This window comes from Agelaius phoeniceus, chromosome 12 (assembly GCF_051311805.1).
Source record: "Agelaius phoeniceus isolate bAgePho1 chromosome 12, bAgePho1.hap1, whole genome shotgun sequence".
Classification (NCBI taxonomy): Eukaryota; Metazoa; Chordata; class Aves; order Passeriformes; family Icteridae; genus Agelaius; species Agelaius phoeniceus.
Window position 1 is genome coordinate 14646813 of NC_135276.1, and position 17226 is coordinate 14664038.

General features: G+C 52.2%; 1 protein-coding gene and 2 non-coding genes across 3 annotated transcripts in view; 1 reads left to right on the top strand and 2 right to left on the bottom strand.

Annotated features, from left to right (window-relative positions):
• VAC14 (VAC14 component of PIKFYVE complex) overlaps window positions 1–15089 on the bottom strand; it is a 59547-nt gene extending 44458 nt beyond the window's left edge. Inside the window, exons 1-10 of the mRNA XM_054640591.2 lie at window positions 14937–15089; window positions 11037–11187; window positions 10263–10430; window positions 9501–9563; window positions 8450–8557; window positions 7560–7669; window positions 6515–6621; window positions 5386–5520; window positions 4977–5129; window positions 2878–2932 (exon numbers count right to left, since the gene is read on the bottom strand). Coding sequence (XP_054496566.2) covers window positions 2878–2932; window positions 4977–5129; window positions 5386–5520; window positions 6515–6621; window positions 7560–7669; window positions 8450–8557; window positions 9501–9563; window positions 10263–10430; window positions 11037–11187; window positions 14937–15040 — 1154 coding nt within the window. The 5' untranslated portion in view covers window positions 15041–15089. The remainder of the gene's footprint in view (window positions 1–2877; window positions 2933–4976; window positions 5130–5385; window positions 5521–6514; window positions 6622–7559; window positions 7670–8449; window positions 8558–9500; window positions 9564–10262; window positions 10431–11036; window positions 11188–14936) is intronic.
• On the bottom strand, window positions 3896–3966 carry TRNAG-GCC (transfer RNA glycine (anticodon GCC)). The gene has a single exon. It is a non-coding gene; the product is annotated as a tRNA-Gly (tRNA).
• TRNAG-GCC (transfer RNA glycine (anticodon GCC)) lies at window positions 12018–12088 on the top strand. Its single transcript has one exon. It is a non-coding gene; the product is annotated as a tRNA-Gly (tRNA).
• Window positions 15090–17226: the final 2137 nt, after the last annotated feature.

The following is a 17226-nucleotide window of genomic DNA, read 5'->3' on the forward strand; positions in this document are numbered from 1 at the left end:
AGCTCAAAGCAAGCCATCATGCTGTTTTCAGCCAACCATCCCCTGGGTGCTGCAGAGCACCCAACACCATTCCTATCTCCACCAAAGTATTCCCACCTCCATGAGCTCCCCAGACGCACCTTCAAGGTGCATCAGGCTCTGGGCATGGGGGTACAGCAACTTCCAGCATGAGACAAGCAGCAGCTATTTTAGCTTTGTAGGAAGCACTAACTACCACATTTAAAAGCCTGGTTTAATTGCAGGCTTGGGCAGTTCAGCCACGTGGCAGCCACTTGCCCCTTCTGCAGAGCAACACACAACTTTACATGTCCATGTGTTGCTCACCACCACCTAAGGCAAGAAGACTTCCTTGCCCCAGGAAGTATCACAAAGGCTCTTCTTGGAGATTTCATGTCCCTTATCTAGTTTGGTGAGGGACTGTGATCCCATCAACTTTGTCCCAACATGCAGACAGCCTAACACTGAAAGCTTCCAGCTGTGCCTGACCCTCTGCCCAGTAGTACCATCAGGAAGTTGTCTCAAACTGTCCAGGTTTTGTTTTGAAACACCAATGCAGTTACAAGAGCCTAAAAAGCACTTTCCAGCTGTTTTGGTCCACTGACGCAGGACAGACATCTGGATCTTCTCCTGTGGCAGCTCAGACCAACGGAAGGAAGCCCGGGCTCTGCTCCAGCAGCCATGCTTCCACCTCCCCTTCCTGATCCAGGCTCACACCAGCTAACACAGCAGCAGCATGCTCAGCCAGGCCATGAGAAGGATCCAGTGCCTTTGAAATGTGGTTCTGGTCCACTTCCAGTGACACTTTTTGCAGAAGCTAGAAGTGGGGCCCCCCATCTGGACAGGGAACCCCAAAACCCCTCCAGCCCTGCATAGTCAGGCTCTCCCAGGAGCCTCAGATTCTGTCTTGGCACAGACACAGTCTCCATCTCCTAGTGGATGCCACCAGGAAACTCCCCCCAAGTAAAGCTGGCAAATACTTGGGAAGAATTTTTAGACACATTTTAGGAGCAAGGGGATTGCACGTGTCAGTTTGTGGCCACAGGAATGTGCCCGGCCATCCATGTGTTGAGCAGTCAGGCCTTGTCATCTTCTTGGATGCCATCTTCCCAGAACATGGCCCTCTGCAGACGCCAGGCCATGATCTCCTCTGCCCCCATTGACCAAGGTCCTCTCTTCCCTGCTGCAGCAGCACTGTCCCTCTGCAGCCAGCTGGGGAGGGCAGGGGAAGGGGGCGTGAGAGCCGCATGCCTGGCGCTCGGCCATGCTCCCTCACTTGATCGCTGGGGGAGGGGGGGAAAGAACAAAAACAGAAGCAGAGTGACTTCATCTTAAAAGGCAGCTGCAACTTCCTCTGTTTGCAGGCTTTCCAGCTTTTCCCAGCAACACAACGGCTTCCTGCAGTCCTGCCTTGACACCCAGTGGGCATTCAGAGTGTGGCAGCTGCCGCTCTCCGGTGTGAATTATGGCTGCTGAGGGCCACGGGTGCCAGCTCCCGCCTTCCTCCAGCTCCAGCCAAGCCAGACAGCCTGAGCAATGCATGGAGCACCAGGCAGATGTCCAGGGCTTCTGTCAGCCGTGTACAGCCCTCCCCCAATCCCGTGTCAGTCCCCCACAACAGAGGCAGCGGTGAAAATTATTCAGGTGCCAACACTGGACCAGCGGAGAGATCACACAGGGCAGGTAACCCCACGGTGAAGCCTGGAGTCTCCTGTTGAAAAGGGCAAAGGAAGGCTCATGAAAAAGTCCCTCTGCAAAACCAGGTCTATGGAGAGTCTTGCCTTCTGTCCCAGATGGTTTTTCCTGGTGGTTGAGTTGCTGACAGAACATTTCAGCTCGAGCAGCTGTTCTCCTTCCGGCTCTCAGTGACACTGGGACAAGTCATCCCAGCTCTCCCTGCTTCTGACCCTCTTCAGTTTTCATTTCCTCTCTCCCTTATGTACAAGATCTTCAGCACAGAGCCATGGCTATCACTTGTCCTCCTGACTCAATGCCTCTTCTTTTTCTTTCCCCACCTAGCTCCCCATTTCAGCCTTATGCACATCTACTTCTGCACTTGCTAAACTTCAAGGGTTGAGCAGGGTCAGGACACACCAACCACAAAAAAGCCAGGGAAAATAATTTAACCACCATAAACCAACATCCAGGTGCCAATGAAATGACCTGTACTTCCAAGAGAGAAAGAAATTAAGGGCATCATTAAGACCAAGGAGTAGCTGGGCTGTGCAGAAATGCAAAAAAGGAACAGAGAGTACAGACAATCAACTTGAAAAGCTGATGCTTGCACTGCTCTGGGATGTATTGTGATGGGCATCACACTGGTAGGATGCAGCTAAAGCAAGGCAATCCTATTTTGGGGATCACAACAACAAATAAAAATAAGCATCAGCACAATTAAAGTGTTGGAAATCACTGCCTCTGAGTAAAGGAACTGCAGGCAGCAGGAGGAAAGGAAACCTATTAGAACAGATGGATTTGTCCCCCAGTTCAGATAGCTGGATGGGAAGAAAGGTATTTGCAGGAGAGGTCATGCTGGGCAGGGCTGAAAAATGCCACAGAAGGCTGGCAGGAGGCTAAGATCTGCGCAGCCCTAGGTCCAGCCCCACAGACCTGGGCTGTGGTAGGCTGCCAAGACAGCAGCATGGAACAGGGTCAGTCTCTTCAGGGAAAAAACACCTCAGTTCATCATACAGTCAAGACATTTTGGTGCAAATATATCAGAGAGAAGCAGTCAGTTCCTAGAGCATCCCCAGTCATCCACCCTACTGGGACCCAAGAGACCCCAACTGCCTCCCAGCCCAGCCCCTGTCAGTCACTGTCTGTACCCCAAGAAGCCTTCCCTTCTTCTCAAGTCCCTCTGAAGCTACAAACAGACCCCACCTGGTTACTGTGAAGACACCGCTGTTGCTGGAGTCACCAGATGCATCCAGAGAACCTGGGGGTAGAAAAATAGGAGACACAGCTAGTAGGGTGGTGGGGAAGGTAGACAGCAGGACTGGGAGGCTGAAGAGCTGCACAACCTTCTGCAAAGACATCAGCAGTCATTGAGGGTCCAGGGACCCCAGGGGTTCCTTCTGCCTGCAGTGAGAATTTCACTCTCCTTGTCAAGCCCTTCCCTGCTGCCAGACAAGCTAGTACAGAACTCCACTTACCCAGCAAAATACAGATGGGCACAGCTTCAGACCATTGCCCCAAACTGAGTCCCCTCCTCTATAAGAGAGACCCAGACACATCCTGCTGATGGTTTCAACCATTCTCAAAGAAGTAGCTCAGAACTGCAGAGCTGCCTTTGACTCTCTTGATTTCAATTCCTAAACATACCACATGCATAGAGAAGCTAGAATCCAACTCAGGACATCTCCACTTGGCCATAGCCTGACTCCAGGTCAAAGCCAAGTGACTCAAACAGCTTTCCAACCTCTGCTCCATGCTAAAACTGGGTCTCACAAGCACGGTGACAAAGCATTACAAGATGAACTTGACTCTTTGTGCCCCCTTGTGCCAACAGCCTCTACTCACACAAGCAACATCACCACATCAGCACACCCAAGGAACAGAGCTGAGTTTCTCATAGAAAGGCATCAGAATTTTATCTGATCCTGGCTGCTTCAAGGTGCAATTTGATACCAGAGGGGCTGAAAATTAAGCAATTAAGCTTTCTGTTGATATTTTAAAGGTCTTCTGTGATAGATTTTAATACAAGAAATACAATACCGCTGTGCTACGGCAGTAGATTTTTCTGCTTTATCTCTTCTAGTAAAAAAAACTGTACAGAGGTAGGTAATGAAAGCTTTTGAACTTTTACTGAAGACTAAGATGCTTACTTAGACTGATATTTTGATGTGCCTGGGTCCACATTACAGATAAAAACCAAAAAAAATAGGAGGAAAAGGCACATTGCATTGGCCGGGAATCGAACCCGGGCCTCCCGCGTGGCAGGCGAGAATTCTACCACTGAACCACCAATGCTGTCCTGTAAGCACCTCCCGGCGCCTGCGGTGTTCCCCTGCCATCCCAAATCCCAGCTGCTGCCCACGCCCCCACAGCCACCGCACCCTGCCCCGGCAGCTCCCGGCTTCCCCGCCTCCCACTGCTGCTGTTGGACAAGGAAATCCTCCAGTCTTCATCCCATCCTCCTGCTCCCTCTCACGGCAGGATTTTCCCAAAGCCACTGGTGGGTGTGTTACAGGAGAGCACTGGGCTGAAGGCACAGCTTTAGAAGAACTCAGATGAGCCCTCGAGATTTAAACATTAACACAGATTTCACACACCTGGACAACAAAGATGTGTTGTGCCAGAAGAAATGTTTAGTTATGCCAAGACCACAGCATCCAAGGGATGTTGGAGGGCTAACACCACTGCTGCTCCCAAGCACTGATTCATGGGCACCACTTAGTTTCTTTCACTTGAACTCCCCTTCAGGTCTCCCATCCCATTTGCAAACTTTTGCCTTTTATGTTCTGGAAATTTTAGGACAGGGACAATACCTGCAAGATGGTCTGGAGAGCACCATGAATCTGGAACTGATCCAAAATTCTTCTCCTTTCTGTTCTCTACCCTTCCCCACCACACACATCCTCCTCCATGAATGTGTTGATGCTCTCCCAGGACTAACACAGCTCTCTGAGCTCTTCTTTAGGTGATGATGCCTGCTCCCAAACTAAAAATTATCTTTTTCAGGTCAACTTGGTGACTAAGTTGAAGGGGAGCATGGTGAGAGGATGGGGAAGCTGACCAGGGCATGCAGCAATGCAGCACCACCTGGGCTCCAGGTCAGACCAATGACCCTCTCATTCAGCCTACAACAAGTGTGTCTGTCTCACCAGAGGATCATCTGTGCAACATGTTTCCAAATAAAGCACAGCTATCCCATGTACTCTGAGCTGCTTCAGGACACCAAACCAACTCAAGAACTTCTCTTGAGAACATTCCCTTGACCTTCCTTACACCTCTACTGGCCCAGACCAATTGGGACTCACCAGAAGTCACTGTCTCTGGCCTGGAGAGGGACTCCTCTGAGGTGGGCTCTGCTGGTATGGTCATTGATGGCTTGGCCTCATCCATTTCATCATCCTCTGGGATGACCAGCTTCATCAGGCTCTGGTTGCACACGTTTGCCACCTCCTTGATGTCTGAGTGAAGGCAGTGTAAGGAACATGCAGTCCCACACGTGGGCAGGTAGAGAAGCCACTGCAGCCCCATCAGAGCTGCCCCAGCCCAGCTACTGCAAGCCCCCTCACATCCAAAGGGCCAGTGTGGGTGTTAGCACTTGGTGGGAGAACTTTTCCTGGACCTGCACCCCAAGGGCAGGAAGCAGGCAGTGGAACAGGCGCTTCCCTGTGGGTTGCAGCAGGAATGGAAGGGGAGCAGTCTGAGCTACAAGGATACTCTTCTTGCGATCGTCGTAGGACAGACACGGCAGGACGGCCGTCAGGATCCCTGAGGAGTACGGCAGCATCACCCGGCCAGCCAGCTGGATGAACTCCCGCATCCAGCACATGGCTGTCAGCTGGATCAGGTCATCTGGAAGATGTGAGACAAGCAAAGGTGAGGGAAAGGGCAGCACTGGCTCCACAGCTAAGGACCACCTGCAAGCAAGGAGCTGCCTCTGCTCCATCCCAAGAGAAGCTCATCTGAGACAATTTAGTTCCAGAGATCAGTAAGACCTGAACTTCCAGTGAGCTTCAGATGAAATACAATCATTAGGTTTCAGTTAACCCAGTTCAACCCACAATGCAGGTTTCCTCATTTACAAGTATTCTGTCAAGCTTACCAATGCATAAGGATATTTCTTCAGTCACACCTACTGCAGCTGTGTTTCTGGGTCTAGCATCATTCCTAGAGGTGGAGTTTTAACAACCCCCCTAAATTCTGGAAAAGGCACCACTGCCATGGCACTCTGCTGATGCAAGGCCAGATTTTAAGCTTAAACAGTGTAAATTCATTGGGAGTTAGACTTAGATTGATTGCTCTTGATTAAACTATCTATACCTTTCTATCTCCCAGAAAACCCACTCCCATTCAGCAACATTTAAAGAGTGCAATGGGCAAAACCTGGGAACAAGATCCTTCTCAGGAAACACATCCAGCTGCAACTGTAACCCTCTGCCTACACAGCAGACCCAAGAGAGCTACAGTGCAGCACTGGCACAGAGCCCACACAGGTCCTTAACACTCTGACCTATGCACCAAGGGCCACCAGAGGTTACAGTAAGACCTTAGGGAGATCCTCCCAGAAGTGCTGGATATCCACAGGTGCCAAATATTTTTTAGGCCCCTCCATTTTGGAGGATGCCAGATCTGTGTTCTGGCTGGGGAATCTGCAGTACAAAAGCAGTTGTGCCAACTACAGGAGAGCTGCCTGTTCCCTCCTTCCAGCAGGATTTCCATGAACAGTGACAAAAAAAAGGTGAGCAGCTAAGCTGGTGCACAGCCTGCTGGAAAACTCCTGGCTTGAATCTATAGTTGGCACCACAAACCAGGAGGCTGGTGCTACTGCCTGGTCCTGTACACTCACCTGCTGCCTGGCAGTGGATCACCAGGATATTGGCCATTTCTGCAAACTTCACACTGGAGGGATTCTTCTTGATCTCCTTGAGGAATTCCCCAAGAGCCACCTCACACCTGTGGAGAGGCAGAGCAGCTGGTCAGTGCTCGATCACCTTAGAGCAATTAGGGAGAGCTTATGGAGACTGTCTTCTCCAGGTGCACATGGAGGGATGCTGGTGGCATGGCAGAAGTGTCTTTGCACAGAGGCAGGGGCAGGAAAGATGAGGCTGACAAGCTCACCCTGCCCCACAGCAGAGACTGCACACATGGGCAAGGACAGAGGTGATGGCAGCACAGAGCCCCCCACAGCCACCCAGGTTCTGTGAATATGGAGGTGCCTGAGATGAGGAGCAGTGGGGCAGGTGGTGCCCAAAGCTTTCAGTGCTTGTTCCTTGACATGTGGATGCTGGGAAAAAAGAGATAGGGAGAATCTAGAAAGGCGCTGCAGCAGGATAGACCCAGGCCAGTCTCACCACTTACTTATGCCCTACAAAACCAGTCCAGTCACTCTCTCCTAGCACAAAGTGCCAAGATCCTTTGACTTCCCTGAGAACATGCAGACATTCCTGCGCTGCAAAATGTCTCTGTCTTGGGACCAGCACTGTATCTGTGGAGCAAGCTCCCAATCCTTGCTTCTCTTCTCCAGCCAGGAGATGCTGGGATGGAGGTCTGCCTTGCCAAGAAAGTTTCTCATGCTGCAAGTTTCTTCAGAGAGCTCATGCCCATCCCAGAACCACACATGAGACTCTGTGGATTTGAAGTCAGGTGCTGGGAAGGCAACAACTCAACCAAGCCAAAACAGTTTGTCCCCCAGTACAGAGTATGGCATCCTCCACGACCATGGGACAGGGGAGACCCTTGCCAAGGACACTTTGGCCCAAGCCAATTTGTCTCTCACCACACACATAGAGCTTCACTGCAGTTACACGCAAGAGCTGGAAATCAATAGAGAAAGTGATGGGTGAACAGCAAACACGACACAGTCCTTGCAACCAGCCAGCATCCACACTCACATCTTCCGTATCTCCTTGCTGTTGTCTCCCAGGATCTGGAAGAGTCCATCTAGGATTTCTGGAAGGTAATCCAAGAGGTTGATATCAGGCACAGACTCTAAGACCAGGATCTAGATCAGAGAGGAATACAAAAGAAGAGGAGAGTTTTCAAGAGGCTGACTAACATCACCAGCCCAAATCTGGCAGGATACTGAGGAATTCAGATACTGAGCTGTGTGGGATGGGGGGAAGGAAAAGAGGGCACTGTGGAGTTGCCCATCTTGGGAAGCAGCTGAACTAGCACAGCAAGCAAGCAATCAGCCTGCAGCAGTGCTGCATTTCCAATCACAGCTCTGCTAAACAAAGCAGGGATAAGGAATGACTGCCAAGACACATCCAGGCAGACCTGGGGTGGCAGCAGTACCACTGAGAGGGGGAGTACAGGGAACACATTTCCCCAGACCTCAGCTAAGCACCAAGAGCTCCGGCTTTGCACAGAAAGGCGAAAGCAAGTGGAGATCCCTTGCCTCCTGGAGAGCAACATCTCTCCATCACCTCTGCATGATGGAAAGCAGCCTAGCACTATCCCTTGGGAGACTGTAACCTCTAGAGCACAGTATGTCCATCTATACAAGCAACACTTTGAGTGTACTTTCTAACTTGGTGTGCCATGTCCTGAACAGGCTGGCAGAAGCATCATGGCCCTGCCACTGCAACAACAAGGTGACAGGGAGTGGGACTTTTAAAGAAGCAGGCAAAAAAATTCTGCTGACTTAAAAACCTGCCCAAATAAATCCAGGTGCCTTAGCTCACATATTGCCATGGATATATTGCCTGGACATGGGAAGCTGATGGGACACACTGTCCTGGAGTTCAGAGTGGCAGGCACACACAGCAGCCCGTGCACCTACCCAGGATATGATGAACTGGCGGGCGTACTGGTTGTTGGAGTAAATCCTCTCACGCAGCAGCGGGATGAAGCCCACCAGGTCGAACTGGTTGCTCTCTGTCACGATATCCTGCAGAGCCCAACAGAGGGTGTCAGAATGACTGCCAGCATGCAGCAACCTTAACCCAGTCTTTTTAAGCCACGTGACAGGAAAAAGATGACAAGCATGAGTCTGCAGGTCAGGAGACCTGGGGAGAAGGAATCATGCAATCCCCCTCAGGCAGAGACTAATGCTGAGCACGACCCAGACAGGGATGCTCCTGCCTGCTGTGTGCCAGCCTGGCAGAACAGGAAGATGGGAAGCTTCTCTAATTCATGCCTCAGTGCTGTGCTGCACACATGAGCAAGCACTTCTGATGCAGCCACGTGGATGGTGTGGGAGAGTCCCCTGACTTCCCTTTACAGCTCTTTCCACATGCTTGGTAGATTTTGCTGCATGGCCAAGTCCCTGGCCTTGGTGCAGTGGAGCAGATCTCCCAGCAGGAAGGTTTGCAGCAGCAGACTGGTGTGATAACAAGGGGCAAGGGCAGGGCCTGGCAGGAAGCTGCTCACCTCTGAACAGCAGCAGAAAAGGAAATGGGAGGTCTATGACAGTAAAAGCCCATCAGCAGGCAGAACAGGAATGGGAACCAAGCCCACACCCTGAAGTAGTAACAGAAGCTCCACTCACATCATGACTCCCTCAGGCAAGGGAGAGAGAGCAGAGGAACAGCCTTCCCACTGCCTGGCACAGCACTGCAATCCTCAGACTCAAACCTTGCTTCCACCAGCCCTCACGAGCTGAATGCACACATGGCACTGTGTTAACCCACCAGCCCCTCCACCCAGCTGCCTGAGAAGGCCACCTGAGCCTTGATCGAAGAGGCTGCACTCAGTGAGAGAAAAAAATGTTTTTACAGCAGCCACAGGACTGCAGTGGGATGGCTTTAGCAGCTGCAGCCTTGGGGACTGACATGTTTCCAGCCAGGACATGGCACCAGCTTGCACCAAGGACTCTTGGAAAGCAAAAATACCTTGAGGAGCCGATCAAGGAGCTCAGAGCCACTTTTGACATTTGGGTCAGGATCAGCAGCCAGCTGTGAAAAACAGAAATAAAGAAACATTGCAACAGTGGGTCCCAGGCCTGCCCCCTGCTCTGCAGCACAGCTCCCAATAGGCTCACAGGACTGTTACTCTCCTTTGACAATACAAGGAGAGACATACAGAAGTCCCTTTATCTCCAACTTCTTATTAGGCACCAAAAAATTCTCCTGAGAGACTTCTCCCCTAAGGGGGAGATAAGCACACATCACCTCCCCAAGCTATGCAAGTTTTCATGGGCCAGCAGTCACACTCTCAAAGAACAGAGAAATGCAGGTTACCATGAAAATCTGCAAAGCCAGACACACACAGACAAAGTTTTGACACTACAGACCCAACAAAGCCAAAGTGCTGCAGAGCCACCTTGCCCGCAGCAGCTCTCTCAGGCTCATTTTCTAATACCATTCAACAAGGAGCAGGAGAATACATCCTGGAGATGAGGACAGACAACAAGGTATCTTACAGTCAACTTCATACCCACAGTATCAGTGGCTACTGTGTAGAAACTGCTCATTTTGCTGATCCTTGTGGGTCCCTTCCAACTCAGAATATTCTGTGATTCTGTCCTTCAGACCTGTCTGGGTCAAAGTAAACCAGTTTGCTTGGAAAGAAAACCTTGCACAACTTGGTTTGACTTGGAGATGATGATGACTAGTCCTCAAAAAGTACAGGGGGGTTAAGAGGAAGCTTCTTACCTTGCTGAGGCCATCAAAGAGCACGTTGAAGTGTGGGAGGACAGAGCCCCTGGCCACCTTGACAATGTTGTAGAGAGCCTCGCAGGCGTAGTACCGCAGTCGACTGTCAGCATCATTGAAACACGTCAGCACCGGCTCGATCAGCTCCTTCAGGTACAGCCCAGAGTCCTGGGGGCACCAGGAGACTGCTTAGCTAAGGACCATGCCATAGACAGGGGGAAGGGATGGTGCTGCCCTGAAACTGCGAATACTCAGGCTTGTGATGGCTTTAGTGCACCTACGCTGGGCAGGACTTACTAATGAATTTTGAATTTTATTACTGAATTTTGTTATTCAGGTACAGTGAGAGCAATCAGCTTTTCTGGGCATCTGCCTCATCTCCTGCCTGCAGGGCAGAGGGAGCCAGGGATGGATTTCTGTGTGGGCCAGTGTCAGCAGTGCACAGCAGGAGATGGAAGGGCTGCAACTCTTGTCAGCTCTTTTAACACAAACTAGCACCCAACTAGTCCTACTGCTGGGAACTGAAGAGGGACAGAAGCCCTTTAACCACACCTAGGCAGCTGCCAAGATGCAACCCAGACCAGAAAGTGCTCCTGGGCCCAGAGGGTGTGTGGCTGGGTCTGCTGGGGAAACTCCAACACAAGGCAGTTGTAGGCTGCAATGCAGGGAGGGAGCTGCAGGGCCACCAGCCTGACTCTTCCTACCACACTGACCCAAGAGGAGCTGCTGTTCTCTCACCACAACCTGCACAAGCCAAACCCCCCCCATACCTACTTTGCCCAGCGCAATGGAGCAAGCAGCGAGGCCAATGAGTCCTCCTTTCCGGCTGTGGGGGTGCTGGGAGAGTGCAAACTCCTGGGACAGGATCTGGATCACGTGCTTGATCTGGGTTGTGTTGTTCTGAGCCACAAACTCTCGTACCAGCCTGGGGAGAGGACAGGGAGGCACACAGGGAGGTTTAGGTTCTGGCTGATACTAACATTGAGGGACTTGGTGATGGAGACAGGGACTTTCACAACAAGCATCAGAAAAAGCAGTACTGAAATGGGGAATCCTTAAGGAACCCAAAAGTGAAACCAGAGCTCTCCCCTCCTCTCCACTCACATCCACCAGCAGCTCCCTGCCCTCCTGCTGCTCCAGCCTGCAGCCTCCAACGTGTTCATAAACTCTCAGCCCATGCTGTGCTCTCAAGGGCCAACCCAGTGCAGCTGTGTGCTTGCAGAGACGTTACCAGGTCTTCAAACACCCTCTCCAACATGGCAGGTTATCAGGGTCATTTACCCCCAGCATGGCACAGGATGGGACCTCAGCCTGCACCCACCTGGTGGCTTGGCAGTGAATTGCTGCACACCAGGCCTACACACAGTGCCATGGTTTTGAACCCTTCCTGCCACCCATACAGTGCTTCAGTTAATGCTCCATTATATTTAACTTTACTACTAACAGTATATTTCAATATATTCCTAAACAGCCCAATATTTAACAAAAAGCCAACACAATTTCCATATATAATACCTGCTTCTCCCTAGTAACTTTCAGCTCATCATTCAGTGATAATTAACACACATCAGCTGTGGATGAAGAAACCCATATCCCTGCTCCTGCCTACAGAACTGCTTCCAAGTCCCAGCTTGCCCACCCAGCCCTTCAGCCTCAGTTTGCTGTTGGCAGGGCTCTTGGCCAGGCAGAGAGGTGCAGGCCATGGTGCAGGCAGCGGCGCAGGCAGGGGTGCAGGCAGGGGTGCAGGCAGCAGGAGCATTGGTGGTTCAGTGGTAGAATTCTCGCCTGCCACGCGGGAGGCCCGGGTTCGATTCCCGGCCAATGCAGCTCTTTTCCTCCTTTTTGCTTGCATTTCTATCCATAATGCAGATTTAGGCGCCTCGAAAAGTCACCTAAGTAATCATCTTTACCTTAACCACCAAAAAAGGTGTGAAAGCTTTCACTGTCTAACTCCACAGAGGGTTTCTTTGGCACTATATGAATCTTGCACTCCTGAGCAGTCTCGCACTTTATAATACAGGAAAACCATTACAGAAGATGTTAATGAACTTTTCCTCCCCAAAATTACAAACACCAGCTTTTTTCTCATCTCACTCTGTGCAAAGCAGCTGCTCCCTTTTGCCCTGGGGATACCAGGCAGTCCCTCCCTCACTCTCCCTAATCCAAAGCCAAGTTCTCCAAGTTACAGGCTGATCCACATCCACAGACTACTTTAGGGATAATGGCTCCATTTCCAGTCCTGCTCTAAGAAGAGAAACACACTGAGCTTGAGCATGACAGACCACTGGGGTGATCATTTTACTACCTACGTTTTACAGATGCAGCTTTGTTTAAACAGGAGTAAGTTTACAGACTTCCTTCATGAGTTTAAAGAACTCAAGATTCAACTAATGAGGCAAAAAGTGCAGCATCGGAGCCTGCAAGCATCAGGAGCTGTTCCTGCACTATCAGCTGAAGGAGGAGGTGGTTCCTGAGTAAAGAGGCAGCAAGTCCCTCTTGGCTTGATGCCATGGACATGGAAGTGATGCTGTTGGGGCCATTCTATGATGGGTTTTAGATGAACTAAACCTGTGAAATCTGTAGAAAAGGTTGGCCCTTGCCTTTTTCCTCCTCACACTCATCCCAGGTTGTACTTCCAGTTTGATCATATGAACTGCCTGACCCCAAAACAGACTTTGGCTGGTGCAAGGCCAGCATAAACCCTTAATCCTGGGGCACAGTAAGCTGGAGCAGAGCTGCTTGGGTAAGGCACAGAGTATCACCCCTCACAATGCAGCAAAGAAGTTACTCAAGTACTGCTGTGTGGGAAGGGACAGGGAAGATGGGGTGGGAGCGCCCTGGGACATCAATCACCTGTAGCCCACTCCTTCCCTTCTGGAAAATTCCCCGTTCCCCACTCCCTCATAGGACCTCGCCCCAAGACCACCCTCTCCCCACATCCCTACAGGTGTACCCCCGATCACCCCACCTTGTCCCCTTCCTCTGAGTCCTTTCCCCACTGGTTGAATTGTACCCTGACCCCGCCTACCCTTTCCCTTTATAAACCCTGGCCCTGCGCTGGTTTGGGGCTCAAGCTCACTCCGACACCGGCTCCCTTCAACTGTGGCTGTACCCCTGCTTTCCTTCTCTCCTTAAACCCTCGGGTCTTCCGCTAATAAACCCAGTTGGACCAGCACCAGTGCCTCGAGTGCTCCTCCTCTGTGGCCGTGCCGTCTGATAAACATCCAGGACTGTGCCCATGTGGAAGAGGTGCAGCCGCTCCAATGGGACCCGTGAAGGAGTGACCTGCCTGCACCCACACAGAACGGCTCCCCCACGGGGGAACCAACCCAGCGCTGCTGACGCTGGAGTTATGAGGACACTGCGAGAATCCCACCATGCAACGCTGCAACCCACCCACAATAAATCATTCCTATAACAAAGAGAGAAAACTACACACACCAAACAGCAGAAGGGGCTCGCGGGGTTGGGTTTGAATCAGAGCACACACTCCCCTTGTCCCAGGTGCCATTTTTCTCTGCTGACCTCTCAGACAGCACCCTCCGTGTTCAAGGCAGGCAGTTCCCACATCACATCCCCCACTGAACTCTCAGCACAGCAACTCCACCCCCATATAACCGACTGCCTGACTGCTCCCCTTGCAGGCTCACCATGGTCCAAAACTCATCCACCCGTTTGGCCCATCGCCCCCAGCCGTGTGCAGGGCTGCACCCTGAGGCAATGTTTCAGATCTCCTGCAGGAGCTGAGCTCTCAGGCAGTGCCCATAGAGAACACAGTCCTTCCCAGGGAAAGCTGTGTCCAAGCACGGCACCCAGACCAGCACAGCGAGGGTGAAAAGACAGGCAAGGAACACGTACAAGCAACACCACAGGCGCATGGCCAAAGCAGAAGGTGCCCGCAGACCTCTGCCTGGCATGATCCAAAAGGAAGGCCCAGATCTGCTGGAACAGCAGCTGTGCAGGAAGAACCAAGTGCAACACCCGATGGCCAGGGGTGACAGTAACCCTTCCCATCTCTCTAGCAGGATCCAGCACGGGACAAGTTTGGGTGAGGCCTCGGGGGAGAGGCACCAGCACTCTGGACGTGTCACAGCGGAGCAAGAAGTACATTTCCAAGGAATTTCTACAGGGATGCCACTCACGTATTCACCTCGCACCGGGCACCTACCGCCAGATTGAGCCTTTTGTCAGGGGCTCGTGGGATGCGCCCGGAGCCAGCGGGTCCTCACTGGCACCAGGAGCTGGCACACTCGGGATAAGTTTCGGTGCCCGGTGGGATGGGGCTGGCAGACAGGGAGCAGCTCTGGGAGAGGTCCCTGCTGCCCGAGCACCGCCCACGGCGCTGTCCCCGACAGGGTCACCGCGTCACCGTAACCCCTGCCCGCAGGGTGCCAGGCCAGCAGCCCCGGTACCGCAGGGTGCCCGCCATCCCCGCAGTGCCCGCACCACCGGGCAGCCGGGCCCCTCCCTCCCGCTGTACGGCTGGACCCACCCAAGCATCACGGGCCAGCCCCCGCCACCCCGGGGCCTCAGAGAAACCCGGCACTGCAACACCTCTCCCCGCCCTTCCCGGGGCACCGGGCCGGGCTCCCTGACCCAGCACCGGGGCCGCCCGCACCGGCACCGCCCTCATTCTCGCTGCCCTCCCGGTTCCCGGAGCCTCCCGCCGCTCACTTCTCTATCTCCAGGGCCGCCACCTTCCTCTTCTCGTAGAGTTTGTCGGTGAGCGCCCGCACCACGCCGGGCGTCAGCGGCGACAGGTCCCGCTCCGCGTTCATGGCCCCGCCGCCGCCACCGGCGGCCACGTGACCCCGGCCGGCAGGCGCGCACACGTGACCCCGGCCCGCCGCACAGCGCCCCCGCGCGGCGCGGAGACACGCGGCACCCCGCTCATTAACCCCGCCTCATTAACGGAGCGGCATTAGCGAGAGACGCCTTCGTCCGGACAGCCCGAGGGCACAGTTCCGGTCCTGGCCACAGGCTGATGTCTAAAAGGATTTAGCACCACTTAATCATTGATTAATTTAACATTTACCAAGTGATTCGACAGACTTTGCTGTAACCGCAACAGTCACTCAATTATCTATTAAGTGTTTAAATTAAACTCGCACATGCACCCACACAGACACACCGGTAGGTCTTAGTAAGTGTCCCCAGCTATACCTATGGAAATTCCCTTCAAGTGCCAGTGAAATACTTGGATCGAATGCCCTGGTGTTCCTCAGCGGGTGAGGGTTGAGCCTCAGGGTGTGGTGGTATTGGTGCAGGCTGCAACACTTCAGTTTGTGGCACAGACCGATTGTTTGTGCCTGTCTAAACATCTCCTGCCCAAAGGATTCTCCCTCTTGTGCCAGCACATCTGGCTACCTCACACTTCACAGGATGCCTTTTGAAGGTGATCAGGGCATCTCATTTCAAGCTCCCTGTGGAGCTTTCGGCACAGCCAGCATGGAAATATTGTACCTAGGGAGAACCTGAGAGTCCAGACTAAACAGGAATTACTGGCAAGGGCAGGATTGACAGCAAAAGGGACTGATGTGGTTGAGCAGCTGTGCTAAGAATCTGCACTTCACTGTGGATTTATCTGATGTTTGATAGAGAGAGGTAGGAACAGAAGATGCCACTTCCATACCATGGAGCCTTTTCTGTGGGGCCAATATGCTCAACTCTGTTGTGTTGTGTTTGTACAAGCTGGACTGTTCCGTTTCCCCTTTTTATGTAATGGTTCTGCCCTGGTTCTCTCCTCCCTCCCTTGTGCTGCCAGTTATCCCAACTCCTCCCCAGTTGCCTTGGAGATTAATGTTTCTTTCTCAAATCCCTCCCCGGTGCCCTGTCCGCTCTCACCCTTCTCTCTAGAAACTTCCAGCTAGAGCGTGGAGTGAGTGGTTCGGGGGCCCCACTCTCAAGTTATCCCCATTGGCGTTCTCCCTAAGTCAATCTTTTGTATCCCGCTCCCCTCTAAAACTCTATTCGCCAGAGGACTGACTCCTCCCCTGTTTCCCTCCCTCCTTATAAGCTGTTGCAACCTCCTTGCCTTTCTCTTCGGCTGTTGGTTTGCCAGGGACCTGATAAACCTGGATTCACCACAGCTGGAGAGCGCTCTCTTTTTCTGCTGACTGTAGCCACAAGCCACGTCCTAGGACAAGGTGGCACTGCTGTCATAGCACAGAGTGTTTGCCTTAGGTGCTGTCCCAAACCAGGGAGATCAGGACAGTGCTCCCTACTGCCAGCGGTGCTGGATAGCCAGCCGGGATGTCCGAGAGGGACAATCCTTCTCCAGCTCGACCGCTTCACAACTCTCATTCCATCTGCTTCCAGCCAGCTCCTGCCATGTGGAAGGCTGAGCCAAAGGAGGGATTTTGGCTTCTGCTGGCAGGCTATGGGTTCAAGGGCTGCCTGTGTTGAGGCTGGTACCGTCCCACATGCAGCAAACACCTCAGAGAGTCCACTGATGAGGTGATAATCCCCCACGACTAAACCTACCATGTCTAGAAGAACAAAATGCTTCCTACAACTAGGAAGGAAAGGAGGAAACCCTGCAAAGATTCCATAAGAAAAGCTTGGGGGACAAAAAGCCCAAAAAAGAAAACCATGTCTAATAAATATGTGGCTGCTGCTTGGCCAAGTCGAGAGCAAGGCACGTGTTTTCCCTCTCTGGATGATCACACTTCATGGTTAATGCATTTACTTTCTGTACAAAAGCCCTCAAAATAAACTGAGAAAAGGGAACACAGAGCACAATGACACAGGTGTGAGTAAGTACAGGATGGCACGTGGATTGACACCACAGTGCCACTGGTCCAGCCTGGGGAACCCAGCGTGTCTCCCTGCTACAAACACAACACTTAGCACAAAGGTCAAATAAAATCAGACAGAAAAAAAGAAAAAAAGGTACTGAAAGTAATGAGAATGTAATTAAACCACAACCAAGTTTAATTAAAATGTAGTAAACAGGGATCAAATA